Genomic DNA, 15021 nt, shown 5'->3' on the forward strand with positions numbered 1-15021 from the left:
GTTTTCAACACCGGGGATCCAACAGGAAAGGCTCCCCGCTTGCAATCTACTCTGGACCTGCCTCGGTTCTCACACCGGTTAGAACCTGGATTATCTGTGGTAGAAGCAAGGAAACTGCCCTCGGGGGTGCGATCTTATGTCTAGAGGAGAGACATAAGTCCTGGCTTGACAAAGCCCTGGCTGGGTTGATTTAGTTGGGATTGGTCCTGCCTAGGGTAGGGGGCTGGACTTGATGGCCTTCTGAGATCTCTTCCAGCTCTATGGTTCTATGATTCTATGACCACACTCAACCCTCGGCAGCATGGCCTAGGGGAGCACCTCTCGCGTGGGATTAAATAGCAGTGGAGAGAGCAAGGCAAGTAGGGTGTGGACACAGCTGAAGGGTGTGAGTATTACCCTGAGTAGATACCCTACACACGACTCTCTCCTCACCCCCCGTTGCATTCCCATCTACACGGCTATTTTAGTCGTGTTCTACCATCCCCCAGCGGCTGGTGCCCTTCCTCCTCAGCTGGTGCCCTCTTCCCCTCATTTCCCCAGTCAAGAACGCCTTCCAATACGCCTGCCTCAGTCCGTTCTGTGCCGTAGACACCTGTAACCGCGAAGGCCTAAGGGCCCCACCCATCAGATGCCAGGAAGTAGAGATTCTGTGGGCTTACCCGCCTGGAGCAGGGGCTTGAGAACGATGGTGTCGATCCGGGCCAGACATGCTAAGAAGGTTTCTTCTGTCCGTAGGAGCGATTCTGCCGCTTCGGTGGCCCACATGTCCTAGGGGCAAACAAAGTTGCACGGTCGAGAACGCTACTTGTGCTTGGCGCTGCGCACGCCGCGAGAGACGCTCCCTGCCCAAACGAGCAATGTAAATAGGTAAAGGGAGGGGAGGAACTGGAGGCACAAAGGAGGTGAGGTGACTTGACCAAGGCCACACGGCAAGATCAGTGGCAGAGCTTGATGCACAGCCCAGTTTCCCGCCTCCAAACGTGGATCCTCAGACCCCTGCCTTTGTCAACGGACCATGCTGCCTCTTTCCACGACCTCAACCAGCATCGGAGCTTTCAGAAGGCTTTGAGCTTTTCTAACACTGAATTCATTCTCCAAGTGCAGATTAGCTTTCCAGAAGGAAGTCCATGTATGCCCAAAGAAAATGCAGCAAAGAAATGGTCGGTTTAAACTTCTGCCACCAATAGCTTCAGGCCACTGAGCTTCAATTCACCACCTCTGCCAGTAAAATACTTTGTACGCGGCCACCCAGCCGTCCACCACACAAGCTGTTCAGACCACATCCAAGTGAGCAATCTGATTGCCCTGGCAGTGTTTGGACAGTCCGGTTCCATCCGTCCCCATTGCTGTACAAATGCAAAGCATCACGGAAACGCTTGTGTCATTGTGCTGACGTTCACGTGAACAGGCCAGCCCTTGAATCCCGATTGCTTCCTCTTTAAACAGAAAGGGGGGAAAATCTGCGAACCCATGTGCTGCTAGCTGCTGTCAGAAAGAACCGCAGTGCAAAGAACCCAAGCAGTGAAGAAAATGAAAAGCATGGTGCATGTGGTTTGGAGCCACTGCTCATATCAACATGCCACTGTAAGCAAGATTACAAAACAAGATTGTTTTCTGAGGTTCTCTGTGACAGCTGAGGTCACTTCACTTCCCTAAATTACAGGGTTAGGAAACTGGGTAGCATTGGAGGTCATGCACCCAGTGTGAATGCCTGAAAAAGCTGGCTCACACAAGCATGTGGGGGGTCGATCCCTCCATTGGAGGGTTGATCCCTCCACTTCAAAGGGGCAGCCATGGAGCCTGGGATCAACTGAGGACTCCGCATCTGTTTCCGGGTGCCGCACGGCATTTCCCCAGAACCTGGGTCAGGACCCTAGGTTCCATGGTTTTGAAATGCACAAAGGGCCCCGCTGCAGACTCTTGTATATTTCAAAGCAGGCAACTTCGTGAAGCGCAAAGTCAGCTGGACTTCTTTCTGGCCCCGGGTGGTATGCGGAGTTCCGCATTCCTCCTTTGAAATGTACAAGAGCCCCAGAGGGGCTCCATTTCAAAGGAGGAATGCGAAAGTGCTTATCGACTAGTCGAGTAGTTGCTGGAAATTCCATCAACTATTCGACTAGTCAATTAACCACTTTTTAACATCCCTATTCCAGACTGCACACGCGTTGGGGACTAATGAACCTCAATTTGGCCGTGAAAAATGTCACAAGGACAGCAAGGAGACTGTAGTTTAAACATTTTTGGTTTTATGTACATTTATTCCACTGCCTCTGTCTGTGAAGATGAACATCCTACTCATATAGATCTCCTACATGGCCCCTATTATCACAATATGACCACCATGTGATGATAAATTCAACATCTTAGTCTCACAGGGTTGGAGGAGACCTCAGGAGTCATTGAGTCCAGCACCCTGCCCAAAGCAGGACCAATCCCAACTCAATCATCCCAGCCAGGGCTTTGTCAAGTCCGGACTTCAAAAACTCTAGGGATGGAGATTCCACCCCCTCCTGAGGGAACCCACCCCAGTGCTTCACCATCCTCCTAGTATCTCCATGAACTTGGAAAATATTATCATTCCCATTTTACAGAGTGGCAAAGAAACTAAGAGCCAGCCATCTAAAGGTGTGTAGGTGCAGTTGAAAATTTCCCTAAGTGCTCAAACAGGTTCATTCCCAGCTAAGCGCCACTGAACATCAATTAGACATCCATCATTTTCTTTAGGTCTTGTGACAATCTCGTCTCAACTGCTCGGCTAAGATCACAGTCAGCTTTGGCAGAGCATGGAATTGAACCCAGCGCTCCAAAATCCCAAGCTAATCGCTGCATCAAAGCCCTTGAGTGCTTTGTAACTTTCGGAAGAAGTGCTTTACTTAATCCGGATTAGCTTGCGAAATAGCTGGTGTATGCCTGTTTACTTTTCCTTGTAATTTGGTATGGCTGTGGCAAGCAGTCTGCTAGATCCACAGAGAACACAAAGGCTGAAATCTGACCTTTTGAAAGGGACAGAAATTTCCGATTTTTGAGGAAAAGGCACTTTTCAAACCAGCTCTGCTCTGCATGCTTTGTTCTCCACCATCTCTCACCCCGGACTCCCTCCCACATTCCTAATCCCAGGCACATTTCTGATCCACGCCGCTAGCATTTTTGTTTCCAAAGAGCATAAGAAAAGCCGCACTGGCTCAGACCAAAGGTCCATGCAGCCCAGTATCTTGTCTGCTGACAGTGCTCAGTGCCAGGTGCCCCAGAGGGAATGAACAGAACAGTTACCATCAATGATCCATCCCCTTTAGCCCATTCTCAGCTTCTGACCAAAAAAAAAAAGGCCTAGGGGTTACATTCCTGCCCATCCTAGCTAATAGACATTGATGGACCTGTCCTCCATGAATTTATTTAGCTCTTTTTTGAACCCTGTTATAGTCTTGGCCTTCTCAACATCCTCTGGCGAGGAGTTCCACAGGTTGACTGTGCTCTTCATGAAGAACTTCCTTTTGTTTCTTCAGGGGGTAGCCGAGTTAGTCTGTACAGGATAAACTTTAGAAAACAACAAATAGTCTGGTAGCACTTTAAAGACTGACAACACATGTCGATGGTATCATGAGCATTCGTGGGCACCGCCCTCTTGTTTGCTACCTAGTAATTTCATTTGGTGACGCCTAGTTCTTGTGTTATAGGAAAGGAATAAATAGCTCCTCTTTCTTATTTTCTCCACACCAGTCATGATTGTACAGACTTCTCTCATATCCCCCCTTAGTCATCAAACAAGAAAGTCCAAGTGTTTCATTGGAAGGCTACCTACTAATTTCAGTTCTCAGATTCACAGCCATGGGTTGATGTCACTTATTAAGTAATCCAGCATTCAGTAGACATTTCAAGCAGCATTTGATGCAACATACAGGATATGTGAGCTTGCTTTGCCGCATGATCTACTGACGCATCATGAAGTAAAGGCAGAATTTCCACTTGATTTCCCTGTTCTGTTGGCTCAAGCCCAGACATAAGAAGATAAGAACGGCCAGACTGGGTCAGACCAAAGGTCCACTTAGCCCATCATCCTCTCTTCCAACAGTGGCCAATGACAGATGCCCTAGAGCAGTGTTTCCCAATTGGTGCTCCGCGAAACCCTGGGGTTCTGCAAAGTGAAAGTAAGGGTTCTGCGAGAATGAGGCACTCCCCCCCTTTTAAAGAGACAGAGTCTATTTTGCAGCTTTTTATTTATTTATTTATTGCTTGACCGATTCTGGTGGGTCTTTTTTTTTTTCCCCCGTTTTTCCCTGGCAACCCTAGGGGTTCCTTGAAATTCTTTTAAGTTGAAAAGGGTTCCGTGGCCAAATAAAATTGGGAAACACTGCCCCAGAGGGAGGGAACACAACAGGGAATCCTCACATAACCCCTCCCCTGTCACCCACCTCCAGAGAAACAGAGTCTAGAGACACCATTCCTACTCATTCTGGCTAATAGCCATGGATGGACCTAACTTCCATGAATCTATCTAGCTCTTTTTGAACCCTGTTAAAGACCTAGCCTTCACCATATCCTCAGGCAAGGAGTTCCACAGGTTGACTGTGTCCTGAGTGAAGAAAAACATCCTTTTATTTGTCTTAAACCTGCTGCTTCTTCATTTCATTTGGTGACCCCTAGTTCTTATATTGGGGGAAAAAGTAAATAACTTTTCCTTATTCACTTTTTCCACACCAGACATGATTTTATAGACCTCTATCATATCCCCCCTTAGTCTCCTCTTCTCTAAGTTGAAAAGCCCCAGGCTTTTTAATCTCTCTTCATATGGGACCCGTTCCAAACATAAGAACATGAGAATGGCCAGACTGGCGTTGTGTCTAGACTACAGGGTTTTGTCGACAAAAGTGGCCTTTTGTCGACAAAACTATACCTGTGTCTACACTACCGCCATGTTCTGTCGACAGTAAGTCAACAGAATGCGGAAGTTTTGTCAATAGTGGTAAACCTCGTTTTGTCGATAGCGGTAAACGAGGAATAACACCTTTTTTCGAAAGTACTCTTTCAAAACTAAGGCGCTATTGCATGCAAACTGTGCTTTTTCGAAAGAGAGCGTCTAGACTCCCTCTCAAAAAAGCAGCTTGCTTTTTCGACAATACTGATCGTAGTCTAGACACTCTTTTTCAACAGAGGCTTTAGTATCTGTCCACAAAGCCTCTGTCGAAAAAGGCGTGCAGTTCAGACATAGCCTGGGTCAGTCCAAAGGTCCCTCTAGCCCAGTATCCTGTCTTCCAACAGTGGACAATGCCAAATTCCCCAGAGGGAATGAACAGAACAGGGAATTATCACATGATCACTCCCCTGTCACCCATTCCCAGCCTCTGACAAACAGAGGCTAGAGATGCCATTCCTACCCATCCTGGCTAATAGCCATTGATGGACCTAGCCTTCATGATTTATCTGGCTCTTTTTTGAACCCTCTTATAAACGTGGCCTTCACAATATCTCCTGGCGAGGAGTTCCACAGGTTGACTGTGCACTGAGTGAAAAAAAACTTCTTTTTGTCTGTTTTAAACCTTCTACCTGTTCATTGCATTTGGTGACCCCATGTTCTTACATTAAAAAAAGAAGTACATCACTTTTCCTTATTCACTTTCTCCACATTTGTCATGATTTTATAGACCTCTATCATATCCCCCCTTAGTCTCCTCTTTGCTAAGCTGAAAAGCCCCAGTTTTTAATCTTTCTTCATATTGCAGCTGTTCCAAACTCCTAATCATTTTTGTTGCCCTTTTCTGAACCTTTTCCAATGCCGTGATACCTTTTTAAAGATGAGGCAACCACATTTATAAGCAGCATTCAAGCTGTGGGCGTCCCATGGTTTTATACAGAGGCATTAAGATATCCTCTGTCTTATTCTCGATCCCTTTTTAATGATGCCTAACTTTGCTTTTTTTACTGCTGCTGCACATGGAATGGATGTTTTCAGAGAACTGTCCACAGGGACTCCAAGATCCCTCTCAGGCGTGCTAACAGCTGATTTAGACCCCATCATTTTGTATGGATAGCTGGGATTCTGTTTTCCAACGTGCCTTACTGTGCACTCATCTACACTCACATTCGTTTGCTATTTTGTTGCCCACTCTCCTACTTTCCTGAGATCCTTTAAAACTCTTCACAGGCTGCTTTAGTCTTAACTCTCTCGAGCAGTTTAGCATCATCCGCAAATGTTACTGCCTCGGTTGTTTGGCTAGAGACTGGGGATGCTGAAGAGAGGTCAAACTCTGTTTCCTGTTGAACAAGGCTGACGCTGAGTCAGAGCGGGAGATAGGGGATAACCATCCATGGGTGAGGGCAAACACAGGTCCCTGTGTGGGTGCTCTCATGCGAAAGCCGAATGAAAACTGCAGCCTGGCAGTAACGGAGGAGGACTGAACTTCCCCAGAGAGCTCCAGGGGTCCCGTTGGTTAGCAGAATCACAAGACTCCCTTGTTTTTCCCTTGTCCATTTGCTGCATCCATGGAGATACCACGGACACAATGGGTACATCTGTTTTGTCGACAGAAGTTTTGTCAACAGATACTGTTGACAAAGCTTCTGTCAACAAGGAGCGTCTAGACTACATCCAGTTCTATTGACAAAGCAAGTTGCTTTGTCGACATAACTGTGTGGACGCAAAGGACAGTGTAGATGCAATAATGCCTTCTGTCGACAGAACTCTGTCAACAAAAGGCGTTATTCCTCGTAGAATGAGGTTTACATACGTCGACAAAGCTGCTGAGTTTTGTCGACGTTATGTCGACCTAACTCAAAGGCAGTGTGGACGCAGGTATAGTTTTGTCGACAAAAGTCCACCTTTGTCAACAAAACCCTGTAGTCTAGACACACCCAATGTGCCCACACTGTAGAAATCTGCTCCCGCTAAGCGCGCACGGAGCTGGGTCACCTGCAGATCAAGGCACTTTAAAATCTGTGCATCCGACTTTCTGTGCACTAGGGTTGTTAAAAGGGGGTTCATAATGTAACCGTGGAACCGTTACAATTATTATAAGAACATAAGAACGGCCATACTGGGTCAGACCAAAGGTCCATCTAGCCCAGTATCCTGTCTGCCCACAGTGGCCAGCACCAGGTGCCCCAGAGGGGATGGACCAAAGACAATGATCAGGCGATTTGTCTCCTGCCATCCTTCTCCAGCCTCTGACAAACAGAGGCCAAGGACACCATTTTATCCCCTGGCTAATAGCCTTTTATGGACCTAACTTCCATGAATTTATGTAGCTCTTTTTAAAATTCTGTTATAGTCCTAGCTGTCATGGCTCCTTCTCCACTCTGGAATGATAAATGCAGAAGTGAGGGCCAGCAAGTGTACCCCAAAGCCTTATCTACCAGACTTGGGTATAAAACTTCCCCCCAAATCGTAAAAACCTAGATTTTGGGAATAAAACTTCCACTGCCACCACCCAAATATTAATAACGAGATTAGGGGAAAGATCATTTGGGAAATCTCGCCCCTATTATAAAAATCAGGACACACAAGTAACCAATGCCAGGTTAATAAAAAGAAAAGAGAAGACTTTTATTATTGCAACAATATTCCTGTTGCAAGCATAAGGATCAGATGGAAAGGTAACAAAATATACTCATGGAGGAATTACACCCTGGGCTAGAATTTAGCTAAAAAGAAAAGCCAAACATCTCTTAAGCAGTGCCAGATATCAGATGCCATACCCAACCCTTAAAACAATAAAGCCTAACGAAACTACCTAAACTTTACCCTACGTACAGAAAGTGAAGAATTGTTTCTTGGAGAAAGAGAGACATGCTCGTCCCTCCGTGTAGCTGCAGAGGACTCACCCAGAGAGACAAAGGAGGGCAAAAGCCCAAATTCCTTTGTCCCAGTTTGAAAGTCCTACCTATATTCCTATTGGCCACCCCACCTGGCTAGGTGTAGTTAACCCCTTAATCCCCAGGCTGCTGGCTAACCCTCATAATCATGACACTAGTCTTCACAGCCTCCTCAGGCAAGGAGTTCCACAGGTTGACTGTGCGCTATGTAATTCTTAGCAATTACACACTGTGGGCTCCCCCAGTGTGAAGCTTATACTCCAGAGCACCCAGCGCAGGTGGCTCCCTGGGAGTGGAGCCGGCAGCGGGGGCCAGTGTGTGCCGGGAGCCAGCTTCCTACCTGCGGACCCCATTCCTGGGGAGCCGGCTGTGGCCCTGTACCATAGACTCTGATACAGCACTAGCAGTGCGGGGCAGCAGTCAGCTCCTCAGGCACCTGTGTGCACTGGCAGCTGGCTTATAAAATGGCTCCTGGTGCACACACTGGCTTCTGCCTATCGCCCTTCTCCTGGGGAGCCGGCTGCTGCCCTGCGCTGCTGCCTCTGATACAGAGGCAGCACACTGGCTCCCAGCAGGTACTGGCACCAGGCCTGGCTTGCAGCCCCATTCTCATACAAAGGCAGCAGCACACTGGCTCCTGGCATGGAATGCTCCTGGCCTGCTCCCGGGGAGCCAACTGCTGCCCCAGGCTGCGGGCTCTGATACAGAACCCACACCATGGGGTGGCTGCCGGCTCCCCCGGAGCAGGGCTAGGAATTGGCATGGAGCAGTTATGGAAACGGATACGTTCATGCTTATGGGTTCATTATTTACCTGTTACACTTTTACATCCCTCCTGGGCATGTTAACATGCTCATTTACATAAACCATAAGCTCTGCCATTAGAAGCCGTGTGGATTTAGCACTGGCACAACAGGGCCGGCCTGACCATGAGGCGAACTGAGGCGGCCGCCTCAGGTGCCAGACTGTGGGGGAGCCCCCCTGCAACCCAGAGTGTAGAAAATTGTGTCTGCTGCCGGTGCAGATGTATCCTCTCTGCTCTAGATGCACAGAGATGGTGGAGTGCCATGAGAGGCATAGAATAGGAAGGAGGCAGAATTGAGACCTTTCAACATTTTGGCCCAAGCGAGGGGGCGTCATTTGAGCTCCCCGCCTCAGGTGCCAAAATGTTGTGGGCCGGCCCTGTGGCACAAGGAGCCATACTGGCTTCCTTAGGAAATAGGGCCTTCTGCTGATCTGGAGGACAGCAATAGGTCAAGCGTCCCACACACGCTCCTGTCCACATGCGTCAAGGCCAGTTTCAGAGTCCAGCCCCGGGAAAACATCCTCTAGGGGAGCGTTTCTCAACAACTAGCCCAGGGATCAGTGCCAGTCCCTGAGCGCTCCCTGTCAGAGCTTAGGAAAGCAGCAAGCAGGTATCAAAAAGGCTGAGGAACGCTGCTCTAGTGTAACAGAGAATTTTGGTCTCCATGAACCTCCACCAAGTAGCTCAAAACTCAGTGATAGGTGGGACATAGATGCCAGACCCAAGTCCTCCCCTGGAACTCATCTCACAAACACCAAACGCCCATTAGCTGGGAGCTACCTTTAATCCCAGGAAAGGGGATGGATAATCTGAGGTAACAAAGCCCGTGTAAGGCATAACAGAGCTGCCAAATAATTACCTCACCAGCGGCATGACCGTTGGCCTCTAAGGGATGAGACAGTATCACACCCTTTGGAGAAGGGAACACACACAGGGGTATGTCTAGACTACAGGCTTTTGTCGACAGACGTTTTGTCAACACTGGGGCTATGTCTAGACTGCACGCCTTTTTCAACAGAGGCTTTGTCAACAGATACTGTCGACAAAGCCTCTGTCGAAAAAGAGCATCTAGACTACAACCAGTTCTGTCGAAAAAGCAAACCGCTTTTTCAAAAGAGTGTAGATGCTCTCTTTCGAAAAAGCACAGTTTGCATGCAATAATGCCTTTTTTCAAAAGAGTACTTTCGAAAAAAGGCATTCTTCCTCGTAAAATGAGGTTTACCGCCATAGACAAAACTACCGCGTTATGTCGACTTACTGTCAACAGAAAACGGTGGTAGTGTAGATACAGGTATAGCTTTGTCGACAAAAGGCAACTTTTGTGGACAAAACCCTGTAGTCTAGACACAGAGAGGGAGGTTAGGTGAACTGTCCAGGGGCAGAGTCAGAAGTGGGAATTAGGTTTGTCAAACTAGCCAGTTGTCGGGTCAAATCAAACGTCTGGGTGACCACAGTCAAATATTCCAGCAAGAAGGGCCTGATGTAGGAGGCAGTCTGCTTTGTTGATGGTCTCACCAGGCCATTCCTGCATTTTCTAGATTAGAACTTCATTGTTTCATTCCCCCCGCCCCCCACACACACACAGTTAAAATAGCTCATGAAAATTACTTGGTTTTGGAGTTGCACACTGGCTGTACCTGCACTGGCAAGTTATTCCGGAAAATCAGCTGCTTTTCCGGAAAAACTTGCCAGCTGTCTACTGAATTTCCGGAAAAGGACTGACGATCTCATGTAAAATCATAAGTGCTTTTCCGGAAAAACTGTGCTGCTCCCGTTCGGGCAAAAGTCTTTTTCCAGAAAACTGTTCCGGAAAAGGGCCAGTGTAGACAGCTCAGATTTGTTTTCCGCAAAAAAGTCTCGATCGCGAAAATGACGATCGGGGCTTTTTTGTGGAAAAGCGTGTCTAGATTGGCCACGGACGCTTTTCCAGAAAAAGTGCTTTTCCGGAAAAGCATCCTGCCAATCTAGATGCTCTTTTCTGGAAATACTTTTAACGGAAAACCTTTTCCGTTAAAAGCATGTCCGGAAAATCATGCCAGTGTAGACGTAGCCTCACACTTGACTCATTTGGATTCCTCTTCTAAGAAGTTAGGGTATGTCTACACTAGCCCCCTAGTTCGAACTAGGGATGCTAATGTAGGCATTCCTCATTCCATGAAGAGTAACAGTTAATTTGAACTAAGGACTGCCCCAAAAGTTTTCACTGGAGTTAGAAAAAGAGTCTCCAATAGGAGATTGAGAGCCAGTGGAAGGAATGGAAGCGTCTGCTCTTAGAGTTTGTTCCAATATTGGAGGGGAAGTTGCAGGGATAAAAAGGCCTGCCGAAAACAAACACCCTTGACAGCGGCCAAGAGCACCATCCGCCAATCTGGCCTCAATGTTCCTGGTGCTCCCGCATTTGTCCATATCCACCTGTCGTGTCTTCTCTTGGATTATAAACTCTGGGAAAGGGACTGTCTTTTGGATCTGTGCTTGTACAGCACCTAGCACCGGGGGATGCTGCTCCAGGGGATAAGGCTCCGAGGGCGATCCATATTAAGAGAGGTGGGAAAATGCTGAACTCATATGAACTCAGGGAGAAGTAGATAAGGACTGTTACGGGCCTAATGTTAGTTAAGGAGAGTTAAAAAGCAGGTTGCCACTAGGGATGTAAAGCCCCATTTAATTAGTTAATTGGTTAAATACAATGTTTAACTGGTTAACCAATGAAATCATAAAATCATAGAACACTAGGACTGGAAGGGACCTCGAGAGGTCATTGAGTCCAGTCCCCTGCCCTCATGGCAGGACCAAATTCTGTCTAGACCAATCTGATAGACATTGATCTAACCTACTCTTAAATATCTCCAGTGATGGAGATTCCACAACTTCCCTGGGCAATTTATTCCAGTGTTTGACCACCCTGACAGTTAGGAACTTTTTGGAGACAGGTAGTGGGGACACCACAGCTGGGCTGATGTGGACCCCTGTCTCTCTACCACAACTAGGTTTGAGCACTCCCCTACCCCACCCATGCTGTGTCCAGGCTGGAATGGCCAACACAGCCTGGCCAGAGCAGCTCCTGTCCACAGCAGGTCCGGCCCTGGTGTGCTGTGGATGGGGGCTGTTCCCAGTGAGCCCAGGCTGGGCCTGCCCCTCCTCCCCATCCACAGCAGCTCCCTGCCCATGACCCCACTGATTAACCGTAACCAGTAAGCATCACCCGGGAAAAGTAGCGCTTACTGGTTAACCATTCGCATCCCTCCTTGCCAACAGTTTTCACGATCTTCACCTATCTAGTTGGGTAAATCTAAGTTCTGGAGGCCAGTGTGGGTAGTGCTGCCTAGTGGTGGTCCCACGAGTGGGCCCTACTTTCTGCTGTGACCAAAGCAGTTTCATTTGACCTTGGATGCGTGGAGAGATGGTGGGTTTTCAAATGTCTCCCGCCTCCCCACACCGTCAGCCGTGGGGGGACAAGGGGCAAGCCAAAGGACGTTGTGGTTGGTTTGGTTTTCTTTATCTGACCCAGATGTTTTTGAAAGACCCAGATGTTTTCCGTGGCAGCGTTTGTATGAATGGAACGGTCTTCCTTAATAGGGTTGCCAGATGGTTTAACAAAAAATACTGAACACCTTGCTCCTCCCACCCCAAAGAAAAATTCTGTGGAGAAAAAAAGGGGGGAGACCAACGTTGTTAAGCAAAAAAAAAAAAAGTTGCTGCAGCTTTAAATTACTGTGCTCCTCACTCCCCTCACCCTCGCAAATGCAGTTGGCCTTCCATCTGAGGAAAACAGAAAATACCGGACATGTAAAATGTTTTTTTTTTACCGGATGGATGGCCAAAATACCGAACTGTCTGGGAAAAAACCGGACACCTGGCAACCCTATTCCTTAAAAGTAGCCTTGGGAGGCAAAGTGTTGATCACTCACCAGGCAATTGGTATCCCCCTTCATACATGAATGAAACCCTAGCCTAGGCCCATTGACAAAACTCCAGTGCTCTTCAGAGGGGTGGAACCTGGGGCGCCGGGTTTAATGAGGAAGTTACAGCTCTCGGAGCAGGGGGACGACGGCCCAGAGCAATAGGCCAGCATGTCTCTCTGGTGCTTAGTCCATGGCTGACAGCGCACCGAGGGCGTGGAGGGAGCACAACGGCCTCTCGCTTTGCACAGTGAAGGAAGCCCGAAGGGTCTAGCTATGGAGTTCCCGGGTGAAATCCTCCCAGGCTGCCTCTAACCTCAAGACACATCTTGTGTGGATTCACTGCAGGGGCCATGAAACCCTGATGCTCTCCAGGAGCTGAGAAGCAGGCCTGCTGAGAGGAGGGGAAGAGGGGCCGGGGGGGGGGGGGTCAGAGTAGCCTGCCACCACAGACTCCATTGCACCCCAGAAGCGGCCGGCACCAGCCCGGCTCCTAGGTGGGGAAAGCGCACAGGGCTCCCCACACTGCCCCTGCCCCGGGCATTAGTTCCGCCCTCCCATTGGCTAGGAACCTGCTGCCGGCTGCTTCTGGGGTGCAGCCTGGTCTGAGGGGCCATGAGAGGCAGGAAGCTGCCTTAGCCCCCCCGCTGCACTGCTGACTGGGAACTGCTCAAGGTAAGTCCTTCCTACATCAGCCCTGCCCCCCACAAAACCGGAGCGCCCTCTACACCCCAAAAGCTCCCCTCCTCGGCCCCACTCCGGAGTCCCCACTCCGGTCAAATGACATCGGGTTGCGGCACCCACAACTTTCTCCAGCTGGGTCATGAGAAAAAAAGTCTGACAGCTGCTGCCCTAGGGCCGCTCAGTCGGGGGATCTTTCCAGCAGGGGGGCAGTGCATCTGGGGTGACATCTTCCCCCCCTCCCCCACCGACTCCACATCAGCACCGGCAGCCGGACGGCTGGGTGGGGGCTGTTGCAGCAGTGGGGTGGGGGAGGAGGAAGGCAGAGAGCCTGGTCGTGGACAGAGCCCCCCACCCCGACTCCAGTCTTGCTGCCTGCCCCCTCCCCCTGATAACCTGCCCGCCCCACTTCCCAGGCCCCATAGTTTGGGAGCCTCCGCCCTGCAGGGACATCGGCTCCATTTGTGAGACCCATTCTGCGGGTTCCCCCTGCCAGCCGGGGAAGGCCGGGTGATCAACTGGCTTTCCCTGAGGACAACGTTGAAACTCGGGGTACAAGGGCCCCCTGCACCAATTTAGTCGGGGCTCAGGCAATCTGCCATGGACACGAGGGACACCCATTGCAACATGGGACTGCTGGCAGCTCACTGCCCGGGTTTGGGGGTCCCGCCTTTGGGTGGGATAGTGGAAAGACAGGGCACCAGCCTCTCCTCCTCCAGCCAGGCCTGCTCCCCAGAGGAGTGGGGTCGGGGCCACTGACTGAGAAGGAGAAAGATGCTCCCCACATCCCCCTCACACACCAGAACCTGTGGGGGTAGATTTTCTGTGCTTCGGCCCCATGGAAGGGCAGTGGGGGGGGGGGGTCCTGGAGCACCCAGCACGGGCTCCCCAATGCTGAGGGGGAGCCCTCAGCCTCAGGGTCCGGAGCCAGGCAAACTGGGGGCCACCTTCGGCCCTCAGGACTCAGCTTCCCCTACACGACGCTCGCCTGCACTGCTCTTGCGGAGGGAACTAGTGTCTCGGGGCAGCTTTGAAAGCAACGCCTGCTCTGAAAGGTGAGCGAGGCCGAGTGACTGGGCCCAAGCTAGAGGATGGTCCCAGGGATGGAAATACCCCTTAAAAATGTTAACCGGTTAAATGATATAATGTTAATCCTTTGACCAGTTAACCAGGGTCTGGATAACCCACAGTGGGCCCTCCAGCCCGGCCAGCCGTGGGCAGACGGGCTGTTCCAGCCCAGCCAGTAAAGGTGATGCTTAGTGGGTAACCGGTTAACCCTTTACATCCTTAGCTGGTCCATGTTCTTCCATGGATCGGGCCCAACATGACTTTTCTCCAGAGGACAACACCCGTGCATTAGTGAGAATCAGGGACCACGACCTCCAGGGTAGGGCACCCGGGTCGGAGGCGTGAGACATATTATTATAACAGGACACCCCTTGGAGAATTGAATTCCGTGAGACCTACCCAGTTGCCCAGAGAGAGAGAAACGGCTCGTTTGCAGCCGCAAGTCCCAAGCTAGCATCTCAAGCACGGGGCGATCTGTTCTCTGCGGCGGCTCGGCGCGCTCCACTCCGCATCGAAACCGGGGGCTCAGTACAGGACTATCAGCGCTCACCCCCTTCTCGTCCAGAGGAGGAATTTGTGACCCTCCATTCAGACGAGACCTCCCCGGGCATCTGCCTTAGGGATCCTGTTCAATCAGTTAACTGCTTAAACGTTATGTTTAACCGATTCACGGCTTAAACACAGACGGGCGGGGAGGACACAGCAGCCCGGCCGGGCCACCGGTTAGCCAGTTAACCATTTACATCCCTAGTGTCCGTACAG

General features: G+C 50.0%; 1 protein-coding gene across 8 annotated transcripts in view; it reads right to left on the reverse strand.

Moving 5' to 3' along the window:
* The window catches only part of ALS2CL (ALS2 C-terminal like), an 83824-nt gene that overhangs the window by 52474 nt on the left and 16329 nt on the right, over positions 1-15021 (reverse strand). For all 8 annotated transcript variants that reach the window (XM_075922969.2, XM_075922971.2, XM_075922970.2 and 5 more), the window contains one exon: positions 660-768. In XM_075922969.2, coding sequence (XP_075779084.2) covers positions 660-765 — 106 coding nt within the window. In that variant the 5' untranslated portion in view covers positions 766-768. The remainder of the gene's footprint in view (positions 1-659; positions 769-15021) is intronic.

Source organism: Pelodiscus sinensis, chromosome 2 (assembly GCF_052426305.1).
Source record: "Pelodiscus sinensis isolate ZL-2025 chromosome 2, ASM5242630v1, whole genome shotgun sequence".
Lineage (NCBI taxonomy): Eukaryota > Metazoa > Chordata > Testudines > Trionychidae > Pelodiscus > Pelodiscus sinensis.